General features: G+C 39.8%; 1 protein-coding gene across 2 annotated transcripts in view; it reads left to right on the top strand.

Moving 5' to 3' along the window:
* PIP5K1B (phosphatidylinositol-4-phosphate 5-kinase type 1 beta) overlaps positions 1–8153 on the top strand; it is a 387055-nt gene extending 378902 nt beyond the window's left edge. For both annotated transcript variants that reach the window (XM_066257135.1, XM_066257136.1), the window contains exon 15: positions 7402–8153. In XM_066257135.1, the coding sequence (XP_066113232.1) occupies positions 7402–7404 (3 nt within the window). In that variant the 3' untranslated portion in view covers positions 7405–8153. The remainder of the gene's footprint in view (positions 1–7401) is intronic.
* Positions 8154–18372: the final 10219 nt, after the last annotated feature.

Raw genomic sequence — 18372 nt, 5'->3', positions numbered from 1 at the left:
TGTGGGTGTATTTACTTCTTGTTTGCAGTTGAAATTCTAGTTTCAAAGCCTTATGGTCAGAGAATATGCTTGGTATAATTTCAATCTTTCTGAATTTCTTGGTGTTGGTTTTGTGGCCCAGCATATGGTCTATTCTTGAGAATGTTCCATGTACACTGGAGAAAAATGTATACTCTGACATTTTGAGATGAAATGTCCTGTAGATGTCTGTTATGTCCATTTGTTCTAGTGTCTCATTTAAGGCTGATATTTCTTTATTGATTTTCTGTTTGGATGATCTATCTAAAGCCATCAATGGCATATTGAGGTGTCCAAGTGTGATTATATTTTTTTCAGTTTGCACTTTTAGATCAGTTAGTAGTTGTCTTATATATTTTGGTGCTCCTCGGTTTGGTGCATATATATTAAGGAGTGTTATGTCTTCTTGATATACTGTCCTCTTTATCATTATGAAATGTTCATCTTTGTCTCTGGTTACCTTTGTTTTCTTGTAGTTAGCATTGTCAGATATGAGTATACTACTCTTGCTTTTCTTTGGATATTATTTGCTTGGAGAATCATTTTCTAACCTTTCACTTTTAATCCATTTTTATCCTTGTGGCTTAGATGAGTCTCTTGAAGGCAGCAAATTGTTGAGTTTTGCTTCTTGATCCAACCTGCTACTCTATACCTCTTTATTGGTGAGTTCAATCCATTTACATTTAGTGTAATTATTGACACTTGAGGATTTCCTATTGCCCTTTTATATGTTGCTTTCTGATAGCTTTGTGTCTTGTTTGGTTCTTCTTTTTTATTCCATACTTCTATCTTCTGTTTCTTCTTTTTTTAAGCTTTGTGTTTCAGTAGTGGCATTTTCAGGAGTGGTTACCATTAGGTTATTAGAAGAAAAATTATCACATTTATTAGAGTCCATTATCTCATGAGTGCTTCTGCACTCCATCCTCCTTTGTTACTGCTGATCTTTATCCTCTCCCATTTTATGTTATTGTTGTCATAGATTATCCTTGGTTTTGTTAAAAATTTTTTACTTGTAATTTTGTCTTGTTTTGTTCTTCATATCTGGTTTGATAATCCCCTTTAGTATTTCCTGTAGTGGGGATTTTCTGGTGATAAATTCCCTCAGCTTCTATATTTCTGTAAATGTTTTCATATCCTGTTTATATTTGAAGGATAGTTTTGATGGATATCTTGGTTGGTAGTTCCTCTCTTTCAGAACTTTAAATGTTGGGGTCCACTCCCTTCTGGCTTTTAGAATTTCTGCTGAGAAATCTGATGATAGCCTAATGGGCCTTCCTTTATATCTATGTTATATCCTTCTTCTCCCTAGCTGCCTTGAGGATTCTTTCTTTGTCATTGATTTGTGATAATTTCATTATGATATGCCTTGGAGTAGGTCAGTTTGTGTTGAGGTAATTGGCATTCTGTGTGCTTCTTAGATTTGAGGCTCTAATTCTTTCCACAGGCTTGGGAAGTTCTCATTGATTATTTGCTTCACTATGTTCTTCATTCCCTCTCTTCCTCTTCTAATATACCCATTATTCTTATATTGCTATTCCTGATGGAGTCAGACAATTCTTGTAGGGCTTTCTCATTTTTTTTAATCCGTGAGTCTCTCTCTGTAGTATCTTTAGTTGCCTGTCTTCAATGTCACTGACTCTCCTCTATCTGGTTTGTTCTATTGGCTAAGCTTGTTACCTCATTTTCAGTTCATGTATTGAGTTTTTCATCTCTGTTTGGTTCTTTTTTATAGTTTCAATTCCCTCAGTGAAGTACTTTTTTGTTCATTAAGTTGTTTTTTGAGCCCACTAAATTGCCTTTCAGTGTTTTCTTGTATCATATTTAGTATCTTTAGAGCTTCAATTTTGAACTCTCTGTCATTAAGCTCCAAGGTTTCCATGTAATGGAGATCTTTTCCTGGAGATTTTTCATCATCTATCTGAGCTATGTCTCTGTCTTGTATATCCATATTTGATTTTTTTTTCCTTGATGGCATTTGTGGATGATATTGTTAATAACCCCAATAGGAGATGATTGTTCCTTTTTCTGGCCGGGGATGCTGCACTATAAGATTTGCCTCTGTGAGATTCTTGGGTGATCTGTTAAGGCTTAGCTGTCGCCTTTGTAATGATGAAGGCAGAGTCATCACATTGGTAAGAGGGGCTTATTGCTAGGGCTTTGCAACTTTATGATACTGGCACTGCCTGACCAGGAGTCCTCCAGGGTCCTTCCCCATGTCCCAACAGAGCAGGGGATCTAGTTACTGGGTGCCCCTGCCTCTCACAGGAGAGAGCATCCTAGAGACCTAGTGGAGGGGGGGTACACAACCACTTCTGTTTTCACAGCTAGGGGAGCAATGAGGAACCAGGAGGCTGGGGTGACAGAGTCACCCTCTGATACCATTCTAAGCTCGCCAAGCACAACCCTGGGCTGGGCAAGGGGTGCACACCACAAGCTGGTGTCCTGAGTTTTGGGAGCAGCTATGGCAGAGATCATAGATCAGGGGTTTCCCATCCATACACACTAAACTCCCTCCAGCAAACCGGTGCCCGAGCTTCAGAGCCCATGGCGCGCAGATCCCAGATCAAGCGTGTCCAGTGCCACAAGGCTAAATTTTGCTGTTTGGGCAGGCAGAACAAGCATGCCCCAGCGTCCTGTGGGCCGATCTCCACAAGCTTTTCACCTGCAGTTCTTGGGAGCGTGCCACTGGCTTTGTGTGCACCTCATGCCTATAATAGCTCAGCCCTGCAATCACGGGTGCAGCAGATGCCGGGAAGTGGCCCTGCTCCCAGTTCTTGGTCATCATCCCTTGCTCTGTTCCTTCCCCCCAGACTCTCCTCCCAGCTCATCTGGGTCTGAGACAAAGCCTGTGCAAACAGTGCCTCCCTTAGGTCCGTGAAGAAGGAGAAAGACTCAGTCCTTTGGTATTATTTTTTCTTCTGTGCTTTGGCCTGCCCTCTTGTGTGATCATACCTTTGTATATCCAGTGTGTGTATATTTCAGGTTCATCTGGGTTTTTTTTCTCTGCATATAGTTATAGAATTTGTTGAAATTTCAAGGGGAGAGATGAGGAGTATCTCTCATATCACCATTTCTCTCGCTGTCTGGTTTTAGACTATACTCAAAGGTATAATAATCAAAATAGTATGGTACTGGCATAAAAACCAACACATAGTTCAATGAAACAGAATAGAGAGCACAGAAGTAATCCTTTACTTGTATGGTCAATTAATCTATGACAAAAGAAGTAAAAATATATACTGGGGAAACTGACAGTCTCTTTAACAAGTAGTGTTGGGAAACCTGGACAGATACCAAAAAATGAAAATAAACAAAAATAAACTCAAATTGATTAAAGATTTAAATATAAGGCCTGAAATGATAAAATTCCTAAAAGAAAACATAAGTAGGAAATTATTTTATACCAGTCTGAGTGGTTGTGGATACGTCCCCGTAAGCAAGGGAAACAAAAGCAATAATAAACACATGGGATTTTATCAAACTAAAATTTTGTGCACAATGAAGAAAACCATCAACAAAACAAAAAGACCACCTACCAAATGGGATAATATATAAATATTTTCAAATTACATATCTAATAAGGAATTTGTATCCAAAATATATAAGGCACTCATACAAATCAATAACTAACTAAATAAATAAATAATCTGGTTGAAAATTATCCACGGACATGAAAAGATATTTCTTCAAAGAAGACAAAGATAGCCAACAGATTTATGAAAAGGTATACATAATCACTACTCAGGGAAATGCAAATCAAAAGCACAATGAGATATCACCTCATACCAGTCAGAACATCTATCTTTAATAAATCAACAAATAACAAGTGTTGGCGTTGGTGGTATTGTACAACTGTGCACAAGGATTCACTTTTGGTACAGCCACTGTGGAAACCAGTATGATGACGTTTCTCAAAATATTTAAAAAAAAAAAAACAGAGCTACCATATGACCCAGCAATTCCATTTCTGGGTATTTATCTGAAGAAATACAGAACACTAATTGGAAAAGAAATATGCACCTCTATGTTCATTGCAGCATTATTTACAATAGTTAAGATATGGAAGTAAGCCAAGTGTCCATCAATAGTAGAATGTATAAAGAAAATTTGGTACATATATGCAATGGAATATAATTCAGCAATAAAAAAGAGTGGAATCTTGCCAATTGTAACAACATGGATGAACCTAGAGGATATTAAGTGAAATAAGTCAGACAGAGAAATACAAATACCATATGGTTTCACTTATATTTTTTAGAATAAAAAAAAACATGAACAAACAAAACAAAAATAGACTCATAAACACAGAGATCAAAGGGATAGTTGCCAGAGGAAAGGAGGATGAGAGATCAATGGAAAAGGGGAAGGGGAATATAGTCAATAATAGTGTGATAAGTTTACATGGTGACAGATGATTACTAGAATTAGTAAGGTGATCACATTGCAAGGTATAAAAATGTCAAATTATGGCCCTGACCAGTTTGCTCAGTGGATTGAGCACTAGCCCAGCATGCAGTCATCCCAGGTTCAATCCCCGGTCAGCACACATATGAAGCAGCTGTTTCTCTTCCCCTCCCTCTTCCCCTTCTCTCCCTCTTCCTCCCTTCTCACAGCCAGTGGCTCAATTGGTTCGAGCATCAGTCCCAGGCACTGAGGATAGCTTGCTTGGTCCAAGATTTGGCCTTAGGTGCTGAGGATAGCTCAGTTGATTTGAGCATGAGCACCAGACAGGGGTTGCTGGGTGAATCCTGGTCGTGGTACCTGCGGGAATCTGTCTGTCTCCTGTCCTCTCATTTAAAAATTGCAACAGTATTTAATAGAATCTTGTGGTTTAAACAGAACTTTGTGATTATCTGACACAGTTCAGCCATGACTTCCAAGTCTTCTCTACTGGCCACCACATATCATGTGCCTTCTAAGTGCCCTGTTAGGACACACAGCTTTCTGCCTCAGCTCTACCCAGAGGCCAGGCAGCCTCAGCCTCACCCCTGGTGACAGCAACTGCCCCCCTTTAGTGACCACTCATTTCTTTACTCTGGTTAGAAAGCACTTCCAGGTTGAAGCAAAACTGGCTTTCACAAATTTGTCCCGGTTCTGGGTTTGGATTCACTTAGTCTCACTCACTGGGTTGCAGCAGATAGCAAACTGGGCCCATGTACTGGGGAAGGATGTGAGTGAGTATGAGTATCGGGATGCTTGATGGGGGAGCCTAAGGTTGCAGCCACCTGTGCCACTACTGCTGATGACAGTGTCACACTTTTCAGGTGTCCTGGGACTAACCTAGAACCTCACCCCTTTTTCCCATGGCTAGCCTTCAGGCATTCAAAGACAACTATTATGCCCTATTTCTACAACTTCTATTTTGTATACCAAAAAGCCTAGGTCTTCAGCCATTTGCATGGAGTCCTGGGTTTGGAGCCCTTCCCTGGTAGATTTTCTCAGGCATGACTCATTGATCAATGTCCTTCTCAGAGTTTGGCACTAGAAACCAGACACAGAACTTCAGCTGTGACCTACAGGACTGGTAGAGCAGAACTATCATCTACTTTTCTCTTTTTGGTTCTTAAAAAGCAGGGCTCAAAGCTAATTAGCAGGACCTTATTCTTTTATGTGGGGTTTTATATTACTGATTGAAATGTACCACACATCAAAATGATCAGATTGAGCCTAAATAAAGTCCACCTTAACAACATCTGTCCTAAGGATGTGGGCAACTTCCCATTTTCCCACTGCTATAGCTCAGAACACCAAACACTCAAGCTATTTCTGAAAGGTGATTTGTCAATCCCAGTTTGAATATACTGTATATTTAAGCAGGGAAACCTCTCTAAACAGATTAATAAGAGGGAACAATCAACTATTAAACAGAGTGGTAAGTTAATAAAAATTACAACTAACAACAGGGTCAAATTATGTGATAAAATACTCATTATTTAAATAGAAGCATCTATATTGGACATAGTTTCTTTCCTAATAATTTTATTTTTATTTATTGATTTCAGTGAGAGGAAGGGAGTGAGAGAGACAGAAACATCAATCTGCTCCTGTATGTGCCAGGACTGGGGATTGAACTGGCAACTTCTGTGCCTCAGGATGATGCTCTAACCAACCAAGCTATCTGGCCAGGGCTCCTAATAATTTTCAGAGTCAAACTTTTTACTCAAGCTTTTTCAGCCTCCAAATGAAAGTGTTGGGCCACACAATCTCTGTGATCCATCTCCAACCTTCTTAACGACAATTTTAGGAGCACTAGCATATACCAGTTGCTGTGCTTAGTGATATGAATATAATTTTTGTGCATTGTATTGTATATTTGTGTACATATACCTATGCACTCTGTCTCTCCATATCCCTCACAACTACCCTATACAGTGGGGTTTGTTACCCTCATTTTACAGATAAAACAAATAAGGTACAAAGAAGATTAAATAGCTTGCATAATGTTCTATAGCTGTAATAATTAGAAAGTCAGTAGATTTAACCCAGGGGTCCCCAAACTACGGCCCGTGGGCCACATGCGGCCCCCTGAGGCCATTTATCCGGCCCCCGCCGCCCTTCTGGAAGGGTACCTCTTTCATTGGTGGTCAGTGAGAGGAGCATAGTTCCCATTGAAATATTGGTCAGTTTGTTGATTTAAATTTACTTGTTCTTTATTTTAAATATTGTATTTGTTCCCGTTTTGTTTTTTTACTTTAAAATAAGATATGTGCAGTGTGCATAGGGATTTGTTCATAGTTTTTTTTATAGTCTGGCCCTCCAATGGTCTGAGGGACAGTGAACTGGCCCCCTGTGTAAAAAGTTTGGGGACCCCTGATTTAACCCACTGTATCTGTCTCTGAAGACTGAGCACGGGACTGCTTCCCCTTGTGTATCTTAGTATAACTGTCACAGATGGAATTAGCTGCCTGATTTTAAATGGTTATCATTTTAGGTGAAGTATTCACTGGATATATTTTTATTCTCCAGCCACAAGGGCAGTGTTTGAAAATGAACACAGCATTCACAAGTTCAAGACCATGTTTAGGTTGTCCTGATTAGCTTCCGACCTGCTATACCACAGCACATTCCCAAGCCCTGTGCACTTGGAAGGCAGGAGTGTGTCTTTGGTGGCACTGATTCCTTCTGAGTTGCAAGCACAGTGCTGTGATTTCGTAGGGACTTGAGAAACCTTGGTGTCAGTACATATTGTGGGGCTACCATAGAAATGTATGTAGGCTATGCTCATCATTGCAAAATCCTAGCCTAATGTGTCCCCACTTCAACCTGCACATTTCGCAGGCAAAATCATTGGGAGAAATAATGAGTTTGTGTTCCTACTCATGAGGAACTGTTATATATCAATGTCAAACTCAAACCTTACAGCTTTCTTTCTTTTCCTCCCAGTAAGTGCAAATGGTGACCACCTACACATTTGGATGACACATGAATGCAGTCGGAGAGAAGTTCCTTCACTCCAGAATTTCCCAAAGGAACTTGGCTGAGCCCCACAACACAGAGAAATAATCAACTAGACTTGGGAGTCTGTGGGATGCCAGCGAAGCCTTGGTCCATGGGCTGATCAGCAGATGTGATGTGAAAAATACCACACTCTCCTGTCATTTGCTGTTGCTTGCCAAACTGTGAAGAACTGCATGAACTATATTTAAGCTGCTTTCTATACCATTGCCAATCACTTTTTTGGACTTGAAAGTGCTATTTTCCTATTGATACTTGCATTACTTCATTTGCATGAATCCAATGATTATACATAAGCAAACACATATAATCTGCTTATATATTATTTAAAAATCCATCTGTGCAAAATGGTATATAAAGTATAACTCCTGCTCTTTTTGTAAAATTACAATCATAGCCTATGTCATTAAAAGTTTAAATTGGTTTTATCTAACAACAGTATAATAGGTCTGCATATACTTTATAGATAACTAGCCTCTATGAAGATATTTTCACTGTTTACTAGTGAAATGAGAAAAGCAGAGCTATTTATAAAAGGCCTTATGTTGTGTACATACACATTGTCTTTGAAATATTTGTGATTTAGTTTATTGCTTGTAAAAGAAAAATTATATAATTTATTTAGTAAATACTATTGTAAGCTATAGTTTTATTGAGAAAAATAAAATATTTTGTTCTCATTTGTGGTAGTACAGTAATTCCAATGGCTTTTGAGTTTAATATTTCTTTTTATTAACCAAAAAGAAGTAACTTATGCCCTGGCCAGGTAGCTCCGTTGGTTAGAGCATCATCCTGATACACAAAGGTTGCGGGTTCAACCCCCAGACAGGGCACATACAAGGATCAGCCAATGAGTGCAGAAGTGAAGCAAACAAATTGATGTCTCTCTCACTTTCTCTCTCTCTCTCTCTCTCTCTCTCTCTCTCCCTTTGTCTCTAAAAATCGACCAATAAAAAATAATTTAAAGAAATAACTTAGATGCTTCTCATTTTTAGATATTTCAGGAATCCTAAATAGACTTCTCATGACAGAGACAATGGAGAGAAAATTTTCTGCACCCTGAGAAAAGACTCAGCAGCAGGTTCTGTTCAACTTCTTCAACAGACTTCCCCGAATGTCCTGGTATATTAGCCAGCTTTTACTGTTATGCTGTGGTAACCAATAATCCCCAAATTTCTGCATGGGGATCCAGAGCAGCTCCTATCTAGAACATGTACCTTGTATGGCAAAAGGAAAAAAAAGTAATAGTGTATAACCAAGTGATGGGAGCTCATACAGAAACTGTAGCTTAAAGGCAGCTTACAGTACTTCTCACATTCCACGGGTCAAAGTGAACAACCTTGACAAGTCTGGTGTCAAAGGAGTGGGAAGTATACTTTTTTACATAGAAGTGGACTCAGTAGAGAGAGGCAACGAATATTTTAACCAACTAATGCATCTGTACCATCTCCTGAATGTTCCAAGCAGCAGAGACTTTAAGAGGCTGCATCATCATACGCTGAGAAAAATATTATTAGAAAGCAAAATGACCAAGGCTCCAGAAAGACATTCCTGATGAGTACAATGTGCAGTGTAAAATACTCCAGGTTAAAGCAAGCTGATTATTGTAAGCAGGCATGGTATTAACTTTTATAAATGGAGCATACAGCCATGGTTACTCAGTATAACTAGTGATTTCACCTTCAGAGTTGGCGCTGGAAACCTATCCTGGGTTGGGATGTCAATGGGAAATTCTCCGAAAATTAATTTCTGAGGATTCTTTGCCCCTCTCTCCCTAGTACTCATAGGTGCGAGCAGAAGCTCTCCCTCGCTACAGCAGTTAACCTTGCTGGAATCCCACTCCTATTTGTAAACCTACCCATTTATCTAAGCAGGGATTCTGAGCCCTAGGCCCCTTTGATTCCTTGGAGGGCCAAAGATGGACCCTCCCGGTGGAACCAGCTGTAGTCACAGCTGGTTCTCAGAGCTAATCGGCCTAGGGGTCGCTCCCTCCCAGTGACATGCCAAAAGCAGTCAAGGCTCAACTACAACAGAACAGTAGGCACAGCCCGCTGGGGGGGAGGGAAGGGGAGGTGGACCTTTAGCATCCAGCTCAGGTGACCAGGGAGGATGTGCCACTATGTAGAGGTGCCTACAGAACACCTGCTACCTAAGGTCACTCGCTCTACCAAGACTGGGAGACATAGGAGCTCTATCTAATACCTAGGCAAACACAGGAAGGCACCCAAAATGAGACAAAGAAACACATCCTACATGAAAGACCAGGAGAAATCTCCAGAAAAAGAACGAAATAAAATGAAGGCAAGCGAACTACCAGATACAGAGGTCAAAACAATGGTTTGAATAGTCAAGGAACTTAGTAAGAGCATCAACAGCACAAAAAAGGACATGAAAGCCATAAAAAAGAAGCAGATAGAAATGAAAAATAAACCAACTGAAATGAAGAATACATTGACAAATATACCACAGCTGTATAAGATATTAACATTAAGAGAAACTAAGTAATGGATATACAGGTACTCTGTTCTATCTTTGCAAAATTTCTGAAAATGTAAACTTATTCTCCCCAAAAGCTCATTTAGCTTAAAAAAAAAGAAATGGGCAAAATATTTAAAGAAACACTTCAGAGAAAATATATAGATGGCAAACAGGTACAAGATGTTCAACATCATCATTATGGAAATATAAACTATAATGGTATATCACTATACATATATTAAAATAGCTAAAAATTTTACAGTACAAGGTGCTGGTGAGAATGTAAAGCAACTCTAACTCTCATACTTTCCTGTAAGGCAAAATGCCTTAGTCACTCTGGAATAATTTGTCTCATCCTTATAAAGTTAAACATACTGTTACCATGTAATCAAACAACTCCACTCCTGATACTTATTCTAGAGAACTGAAAACTTATGTTTGCGTAATCAGCACAAGAATGCTTATAGCAGCTTTGTTAACTATCAACAAAAACTGAAAAAGAACCCAAATGTCTCATAATGGGTGAATAGATAACCAAACTGTAGTCCGTTCATACAACGGAATGATGTGCACAATGAAAAGAAAGAACAGATATGCTCAGTATGTGAATGAATCTAAAAGGCACTGGGGTGAGTGAAGGAAGCCAGACGCTACAGTCATTTGCTGTATAAATCCATTCATATGTCATTCTAGAAAAGGTAAAATGATGGGGCTAGAGAACAGGTCAGTGATTACCAAGGGTTAGGGCTGGGGGAAGGATTGACTACAAAGCAGTAGTTTGAAGGAATTTGGATGATAGGAATACTCTGTGCACTGAGTGTGGGACATAGGTGTTAAAACTACATAGGTGCTAAAACTCATAGAACTATGCACCAAAAGAATAAAATTCAATTTTACTATATGTAAATTTTTAAAATATTTTTAACTGGTTAACTTTAATTCAACTATAAATAAACTACTATAACTCTAAGATGTTTATGTAATCCCCATGGTAACCACAAAGAAAAATCTGTAGTAGGGCCCCGGCCAGGTGGCTCAGTTGGTTAGAGCATTGTCCCAGTACACCAAGGCTGCGGGCTGAGCCCCAGTCAGGGCACATACAGGGAGCAAGCAATAAATGCACAAATAAGTGGAACAGCAAAACAATGTTTCTTTCTCTCTCTCTCTGTCTCTCTCTCTCACTCTCGCTCTTCCTTCTTTCTCTCTAAAATCAATAAATAAATTCAAAAATTTTAATTTAAAAAATAAAAGTGAAAACCTATAGTAGATACACAAAAAATAAAGAAAAAGGAATCTAAGCATATGACTACAGAAAATCATGAAGTCACAAAGAAAAAGAACAAAAGAAAGAAACAAAGGTAATGTAAAACAGCCAGAAAATAATAAATTGCAATAAAGCTATTTCTATCTATCATAACTTTAAATGCAAATAGCCTAACTTTTCCAATCAAAAGGCATAGAGTGACTGAATTAAAAAAAAAAAAAAAAAAGGACCCAACTATATAACTCACTTCAGCTTTAAGGACACAGACTGAAAATAAAGGGGATGGAAAAACAGATTCTATAGACATTAAAACAAGAAATCTGAGTCGGAATACTTATATCAGACAAAATAATCTTAAATACCAAGATTGCAATAAGAGACATAGAAGGTTATTATGATAAAGACAGCAATCCAAGTGGATGTAACATTTGTAAATATCTATGCCCCCATAGAGGAGCACCTAAATATATGAAGCAAATATTAACAGATCTGAGGGGAGGTATAGACAACAATATAACATTAGTAAGGGACTTCAACACCCCACATTTATCAGTGGATAGATTATCCAGACAGAAAAATTAATAAGGAAACACAGGACTTAAACTATATGTCAGACAATATGGACTTAACATTTATAGGTCATTCTATCCAAAAGCAGCAAAATACACAATTTTCTGGCCACAATGATGAGAAACTAGAAATCAGTTTCTAGAAGAAAACTGGAAAATTTACAGATATGTGGAGATTAAACACACACTCCTAAATAACCAATGGCTCAAAGAATAAATCAAAAGAGAAATCAAAAAGTAACTTCAGAAAAATAAAAGTGAAATACAAAAAAAAATGTGAGCGGCAACAAAAGTGTTTTTTTGTATGTTTATTTTTAGCAAGAAAGACAGAGACAGAGAAAGGGACAGACAGACAGGAAGGGAGAGAGATGAGAAGCCTCAATTCCTTGTTGCAGCACCTTAGTTGTTCACTGATTGCTTTTTCATATGTGCCTTGACCAGGGGATTCCAGCCGAGCCAGCGACCCCTTGCTCAAGCCAGTGCCCAAGGGCTTCAAGCCTGTGACCCTGGAGTCGAGTCTATGACCTCATGCTCAAGCCAGCAACCCCTCGCTCAAGCCAGATGAGACCACGCTCAAGCCACAACTTCAAGCTTTCAAGTCATCTGCAACCCAGGCAGGTGCTCTAACCACTGTGCTCCAACTGGTCAGGTGCAAAAGTGGTTCTAAGAGGGAATTCATAGCAATAAACTCCTACATTAATAAAAAAAGATGTCAAATAAATAACTATACCTCACAGAACTAAAAAGTTCAAAACAAAGCTCATAGTTGGTAGAAAGAAAGACATAAAGATATTATGTGTAGAAATAAGTGAAATACAGACTAAAATCCAATAGAAAAGTTTAATAAACACTGATATTTTGGTACCCTGGCAAGCTTTCCTATTTCCTTCTGTCTGGCAATATGCCCTGCCCCCTGGCCTGACTAATTATGTTACCCCGTAGCAGTAGTGATTGCTCTAAGGGGTGAGCATAGGATCCCAGAGCTCATCAGCTGATCGAGCCCTTCCCTGGGACTGACCCACTGAAACTAGGGAAATTACTGTTGTAAGACTGTAAGGTAAGAGCACTGGACTAGAAATCAGGAAGCCTGGGCTCTAGTCTCATTTTGATTGTGGGCACGTCATTTAAACCGCTGAACCTCCGTTTCTTCATCTGAAATTAGGTGCAGGTCAGAGAGAATTGTATTAGCACTTGCTCCCCGCCCCCCACCACACACACACACCACCCCAAAAGCAAGTACACAACACTTTCCTTTAGCCCCAAAAGAATGCATTTCTACAACTGTGGCTTTATTTTCCAGCAAGAGGGACACTTGAAAGTTTGCTGTGGGAAATCAGAAGTGCTAGCCCAAAGCAGGGGGGGCTCCTTGGATGCTGCCACCACCTGTGCTGCTCTTCCCCCCCTCCCCCGCCCCCCGCCCCCCCCCCACCCTTTGAGAGTAGGCTCCTCTGGTTGTCACCTAGCTCCTCAAATTCCTGTGTGCTGGCTCTCAGGCGGAAGAACAGCATGACATCATCAAACATTGGCCCATATCAAGTGAACTCACTCGTAAGCATGCACAGTTGGAGGGTGTTCTGCCAAATAATTTTAGAAAACTGCTGGAGCAGACCAAGTTGTCAGGGCAATTCTCATTCCCTCATCTAGTCAAACTCAGTCAGATAATTCCAGTTCCTAAGTGATAGAGAATTTAAGAGAAAGCGTCTAGACCACTAAAGATCTTCGAATTATTAGTTTCACGGGAGCAAACATTTGTTGTTTGTTTTGTTCATCCAACTCTCCAACCTTAGAACCATGTATCGGCACTCCACTTGACTGAGTAAACTCTGACAGCCTGAGCGTTTCAGTGATTAGCCCAGGTTTGCGCAAACAAGGACAGAGTTGAGCCTAGACCTCAGGGACAGAGAAAGCAAAGAGAATAATAATTGTTGAGATCTTATTATGTGCCAGGTGTGATTACCATAAAAATTATACATTATTTCATTTAATTGTTACAACGCTATGTGGTAGGTACTGCTGTTATCCCCATTCTACAGAAAAGCTTATCTGGCAGGTCACAGAGCAGGGTTATTCATCCATTCACTCATCTGACAAACAGTTTCTATTCACCCCACACCAAGTCTAGCACTGGGGATGCAACGGGGAACAGGACAGACACAGAGCTTAGATTCTAGTGTGGGAGACACTGAGTTAGCAAGTAAAGTACAAACAACAGAGTTGTCAGAACATATCCTGTGAAGGGAACCAGTGGAGAGAGGTGGTGGGGGAAACAGGAGTGGAGGGAGAAGTGCAGTAGTCAGAGGAGGGTTCTTAAGGAGGGGACACACAGACAGAAGCCTGAAGGATGAGAAGGTCCCCCTGTGATGATCTGGAGGAAGAGTATTCTAGAACGAAGAACAACTGCAAAAGCCTAAGGGACAGAAGATCCTAGCTAGTTGAAGGACTAGGACATGTGACAGGAATATGTAGGAGGAAGAGGAAAGGGTGCAGGAAGAGTCAGGAGGGGGTAAACAGAGGTCACATCTCTTTCTCCAAAAAGTAAGCTATATTTTTATAATATATAAATGTAATATTTTCTTGAGGAAGAGATCATTTATATATAATGTATATGTAATATAAAAGAGCTACATATATCATAGAGATCATTATACCAAAGTTTTCACTCCATAAGACATACTTGACCATAGACATACCTAGGGTTTTAAGGAGGAAAATAAGAAAAAAAAATATTCTGAACCAAATGATGTATTAAAATATTTAATAAAATACAGTCTTTTTCACTTGATAAGATGCATGGGCATTTTCCCCTCCATTTTGGGGGGGGGGGGGAAAGTGCATCTTATGGAGCAAAAAATATGGTATATGTTCTTGGAGAAAGAGATAATTTTATATATTATATATGACATAAGAGATAACTACATAATATATATGAGAATTCTATATAAACAGTACACATATTCGTGGGGAAAGATAATTCTGGGAACTGAAGATAACTTTTTATAACTCTAGACTCCTTAAGCAGACCTGGTACCACTTCTGTGGAGTGACAGCTAAAGACTCCGGCACTCGCCTTGGCCAACGACAAGCCCAAGTAAGGAGTCAAGACTAGAACAACGATATATCAATTTGAAGGTGGCGGGGCAGGATGGTTCTGTGATGCAGTTTAAGATTAAGAGACATACACCTCTTAGTAAACTAATAAAAGCCTATTGTGAACAACAGGGTTTGTCAATGAAGCGGATCAGATTCCAATTTAACAGCAATCAATGAAACAGACACACCTGCACAGTTGGAAATGGAGGGTGAAGATACAATTGATGTGTTCCTGCAGCAGACAGGAGGCATTTACTACAAAGGGAACCTGCTACTTTACTCCAGAACTCTTGTTTCTCCAGACCAAGAAGACATTCTCAATTAGAAAACTGCAATTTGGCCCTGGACGGTTGTCTCAGTGGTAGTGTCAGCATGGTGTGTGAATATCCTGGGTTTAATTCCCACAGGAGAAACCCATCTGCTTCTCCACCGTTTCCCCCACCCTCCCCATCTCTTGCAGCCATGGCTCGATTGGAGCAAGTTGGCCCTGGGTACTGAGGACGGCTGCATGGCCTCTGCCTCAGGTGCTAAGAAGAGCTCAGTTGCTGAGCAACAGAGCAATGCCTTAGAGGGGCAGAGCATCGCCCCCTAGTGGGCTTTCCAGGAGGATCCCTGTCAGGGTGCATGCAGGAGTCTGTCTCTGCCTCCCCTCCTCACAATGAAGAAAGAAAAAAGAAAGAAAAGAAAGGAAGGAAGGAAGGAAGGAAGGAAGGAAGGAAGGAAGGAAGGAAGAAAGAAAGAAAGAAAGAAAGAAAGAAAGAAAGAAAGAAAGAAAGAAAGAAAGAAAGAAAGAAAGAAAGAAAGAAAACTGCAATTTGCCTGACTTGTGGTAGCGCAATGGATAAAGCATCAACCTGGAATGCTGAGGTCGCTGGTTCAAGACCTTGGGCTTGCCTGATCAAGGCACATACAAGAAGCAAGTTGATGCTTCCTGTCCCCCCCCATCCTCTCTCTCTCTCTCTTTCTCTCCCCCCCCTCTCTAAAATCAATAAATAAAATCTTTTTAAAAAAAAAAATCCTGACCTGTGGTGGCACAGTGGGTAAAGCATTGACCTGGAACGCTGAGGTCTCGAGTTCAAAATCTAAGGCTTGCCTGGTCAAGGCACATATGGGAGTTGATGCTTTCTTTTTCTCCCCTGCTTCTCTCTCTCTCTCTCCTCTCTAAAAATGAATTTCAAAAAATAAAAATTTGCCTGACTGGGCCATGGCACAGTGGATAGAATGTCGACCTGGGATGTAGAGGACCCAGGTTCAAAATCCCAAGGTCACCAGCATGAGTGCGGACTCAGCTGGCTTGAGTGTGAGCTCACCAGCTTGAGCACAGGGTTGCTGGCTTGAGCCCAAAGGTTGCTGGCTTAAAGCTCAAAGTCACTGGCTTGAGCAAGGGGTCACTGACTCTGTTGGAGCCCCCCCAGCCAAGGCACATATGGGAAAGCAATCAATGAACAACTAAGGTGCCACAATAAAGAATTGATGCTTCTCATCACTCCCTTCCTGTCTGTTCCTCTCCCTGCCTCTGTCTCACTTTCTCTCTCACACATGCACATGTGCTAAAAAAAAAAAAAAAAAAAAAAAAAAAAGGAAACTGCAATTTGGTTCCACCAAATACTACTACTGTAGAGTTTTCTCTATTCTTTCATTTTCCCCCTCCCCATTTCTTTATTGTAGATAAAGTAACTGATGTATGTGCACAAGCATTTGCATTTAAAAAAAAAAAAAACTAAATGGCCAATGATATGTTTTGATTGACACCAACTGGAGATGAGGTGGGAAAAAATACTGGTTCTATGGAAATACCCCCTTTCTCCATTAGTGGCATGCTCATTCAGCTCTTACCTTTATATTCCAGTAAGTTATTTTGCTTTCACTGCTTAACAAAAAAAGAACAACATACAAATCTTTGCATACCTTGTTTAATTGGAGAATTTTAATGTTTTTCATTTACTGTTGTAAAACCAAGGACAATTTTATAACATTTTTTTATGTAGCTGTTACATGTAGGGCAATATCTTTAAGTAGGGATAAATTACTCTAAAAGAATTGAGTCCTAGCCTGACCAGGCAGTGGTGCAATGGATAGAGCGTCAGGCTGGGACCTGGAGGACCCAGGTTCAAAACCCAGAGATTGCCAGCTTGAGCGTGGGATCGTAAACACTACCCCATGGTTGCTGGCTTAAGCCCAAAAGTCGCTGGCTTGAAGCCCAAGGTTGCTGGCTTGAGCAAGGGGTAACTCGGTCCGCTGTAGCCCCCCTGGTCAAGGCACATATGAGAAAGCAATCAACGAACAACTAAGGTGCCCCAACGAAGAATTAATGCTTCTCATCTCTCCCTTCCTGCCTGTCTCTCTGTCCCTCTCTCTGTCTCTGTCAAAAAAAAAAATGAGTCCTAGATAGTTTTCCCTTCACAGCAAACCTCCTGTTCTTTAAATAAACTTCCTGTTTAAAATGAAAAAAAAAAAAAAACACAAAAATTCTAGAATCTTTAGAAAGAGCACAAAACAAAAATAAAATGCTATGAAAAATAGAGAAAAATGTCACAGGAAAAAACACTTCTGGGAATTTAAAAAAAAAAGGAAAATGTTTAAAGAATTCAATGGCCCTGGCTGGGTAGCTGAGTATGTTAGAGCACCCTGCCTATGCACCAGGGCTGTAGGTTAGATTCCCGGTCACGGGCAAGAATTGACCAGTGAATGCATAAAATAAAATAAGTGGAACAACAAATCAATATTTCTCTCTCCCTCCCTCTCTAAAATCAATCAATAAATAAAAATTTTAAAAATGAATTTAATAAATGGACTGGTATATATAATTCAGTAAAATTTCCCAGAAGAAACAAAAAAATGAAAAAGATTTTTAAAATAGAAAAGGTCCGTTCTCTGATTAACTGCAGTACTAGAAAGAGAAAATGGGGGGTGATGGGGAGACAGGTAGGAAATTATAAATGAAAATAAGAAAAATAAAAAGAGATTCTCCATAGCTGACGAACATACCTCTTTAGATTGACAGGATTTATGTTATTCTCAGAAAAATTAATTTTATCAGATTCATACCTGGAAATGTAATTGTAAATTTTCAGATCACCAAGTATAAAGGGAAGATCCTAAAGCAGGGGGTCCCCAAACTTTTTACACAGGGGGCCAGTTCACTGTCCTCAGACCGTTGGAGGGCCGGACTATAAAAAAAACTATGAACAAATCCCTATGCATGCTGCACATATCTTATTTTAAAGTAAAAAACAAAACGGGAACAAATACAATATTTAAAATAAAGAACAGGTAAATTTAAATGAACAAACTGACCAGTATTTCAATGGGAACTATGGGCCTGCTTTTGGCTAATGAGATGGTCAATGTGCTCCTCTCACTGACCACCAATAAAAGAGGTGCCCCTTCCGGAAGTGTGGAGCAGGCTGGATAAATGGCCTCAGGGGGCCGCGGGCTGTAGTTTGGGGACCTCTGCCCTAAAGCTTTTAGAGGGGGAAACAAAAAACATTCACCCAG

This window comes from Saccopteryx bilineata, chromosome 2 (assembly GCF_036850765.1).
Source record: "Saccopteryx bilineata isolate mSacBil1 chromosome 2, mSacBil1_pri_phased_curated, whole genome shotgun sequence".
NCBI lineage: Eukaryota > Metazoa > Chordata > Mammalia > Chiroptera > Emballonuridae > Saccopteryx > Saccopteryx bilineata.
Note: the sequence above shows the minus strand (reverse complement) of the source record. Positions and strands in the feature narration are given on the sequence as shown.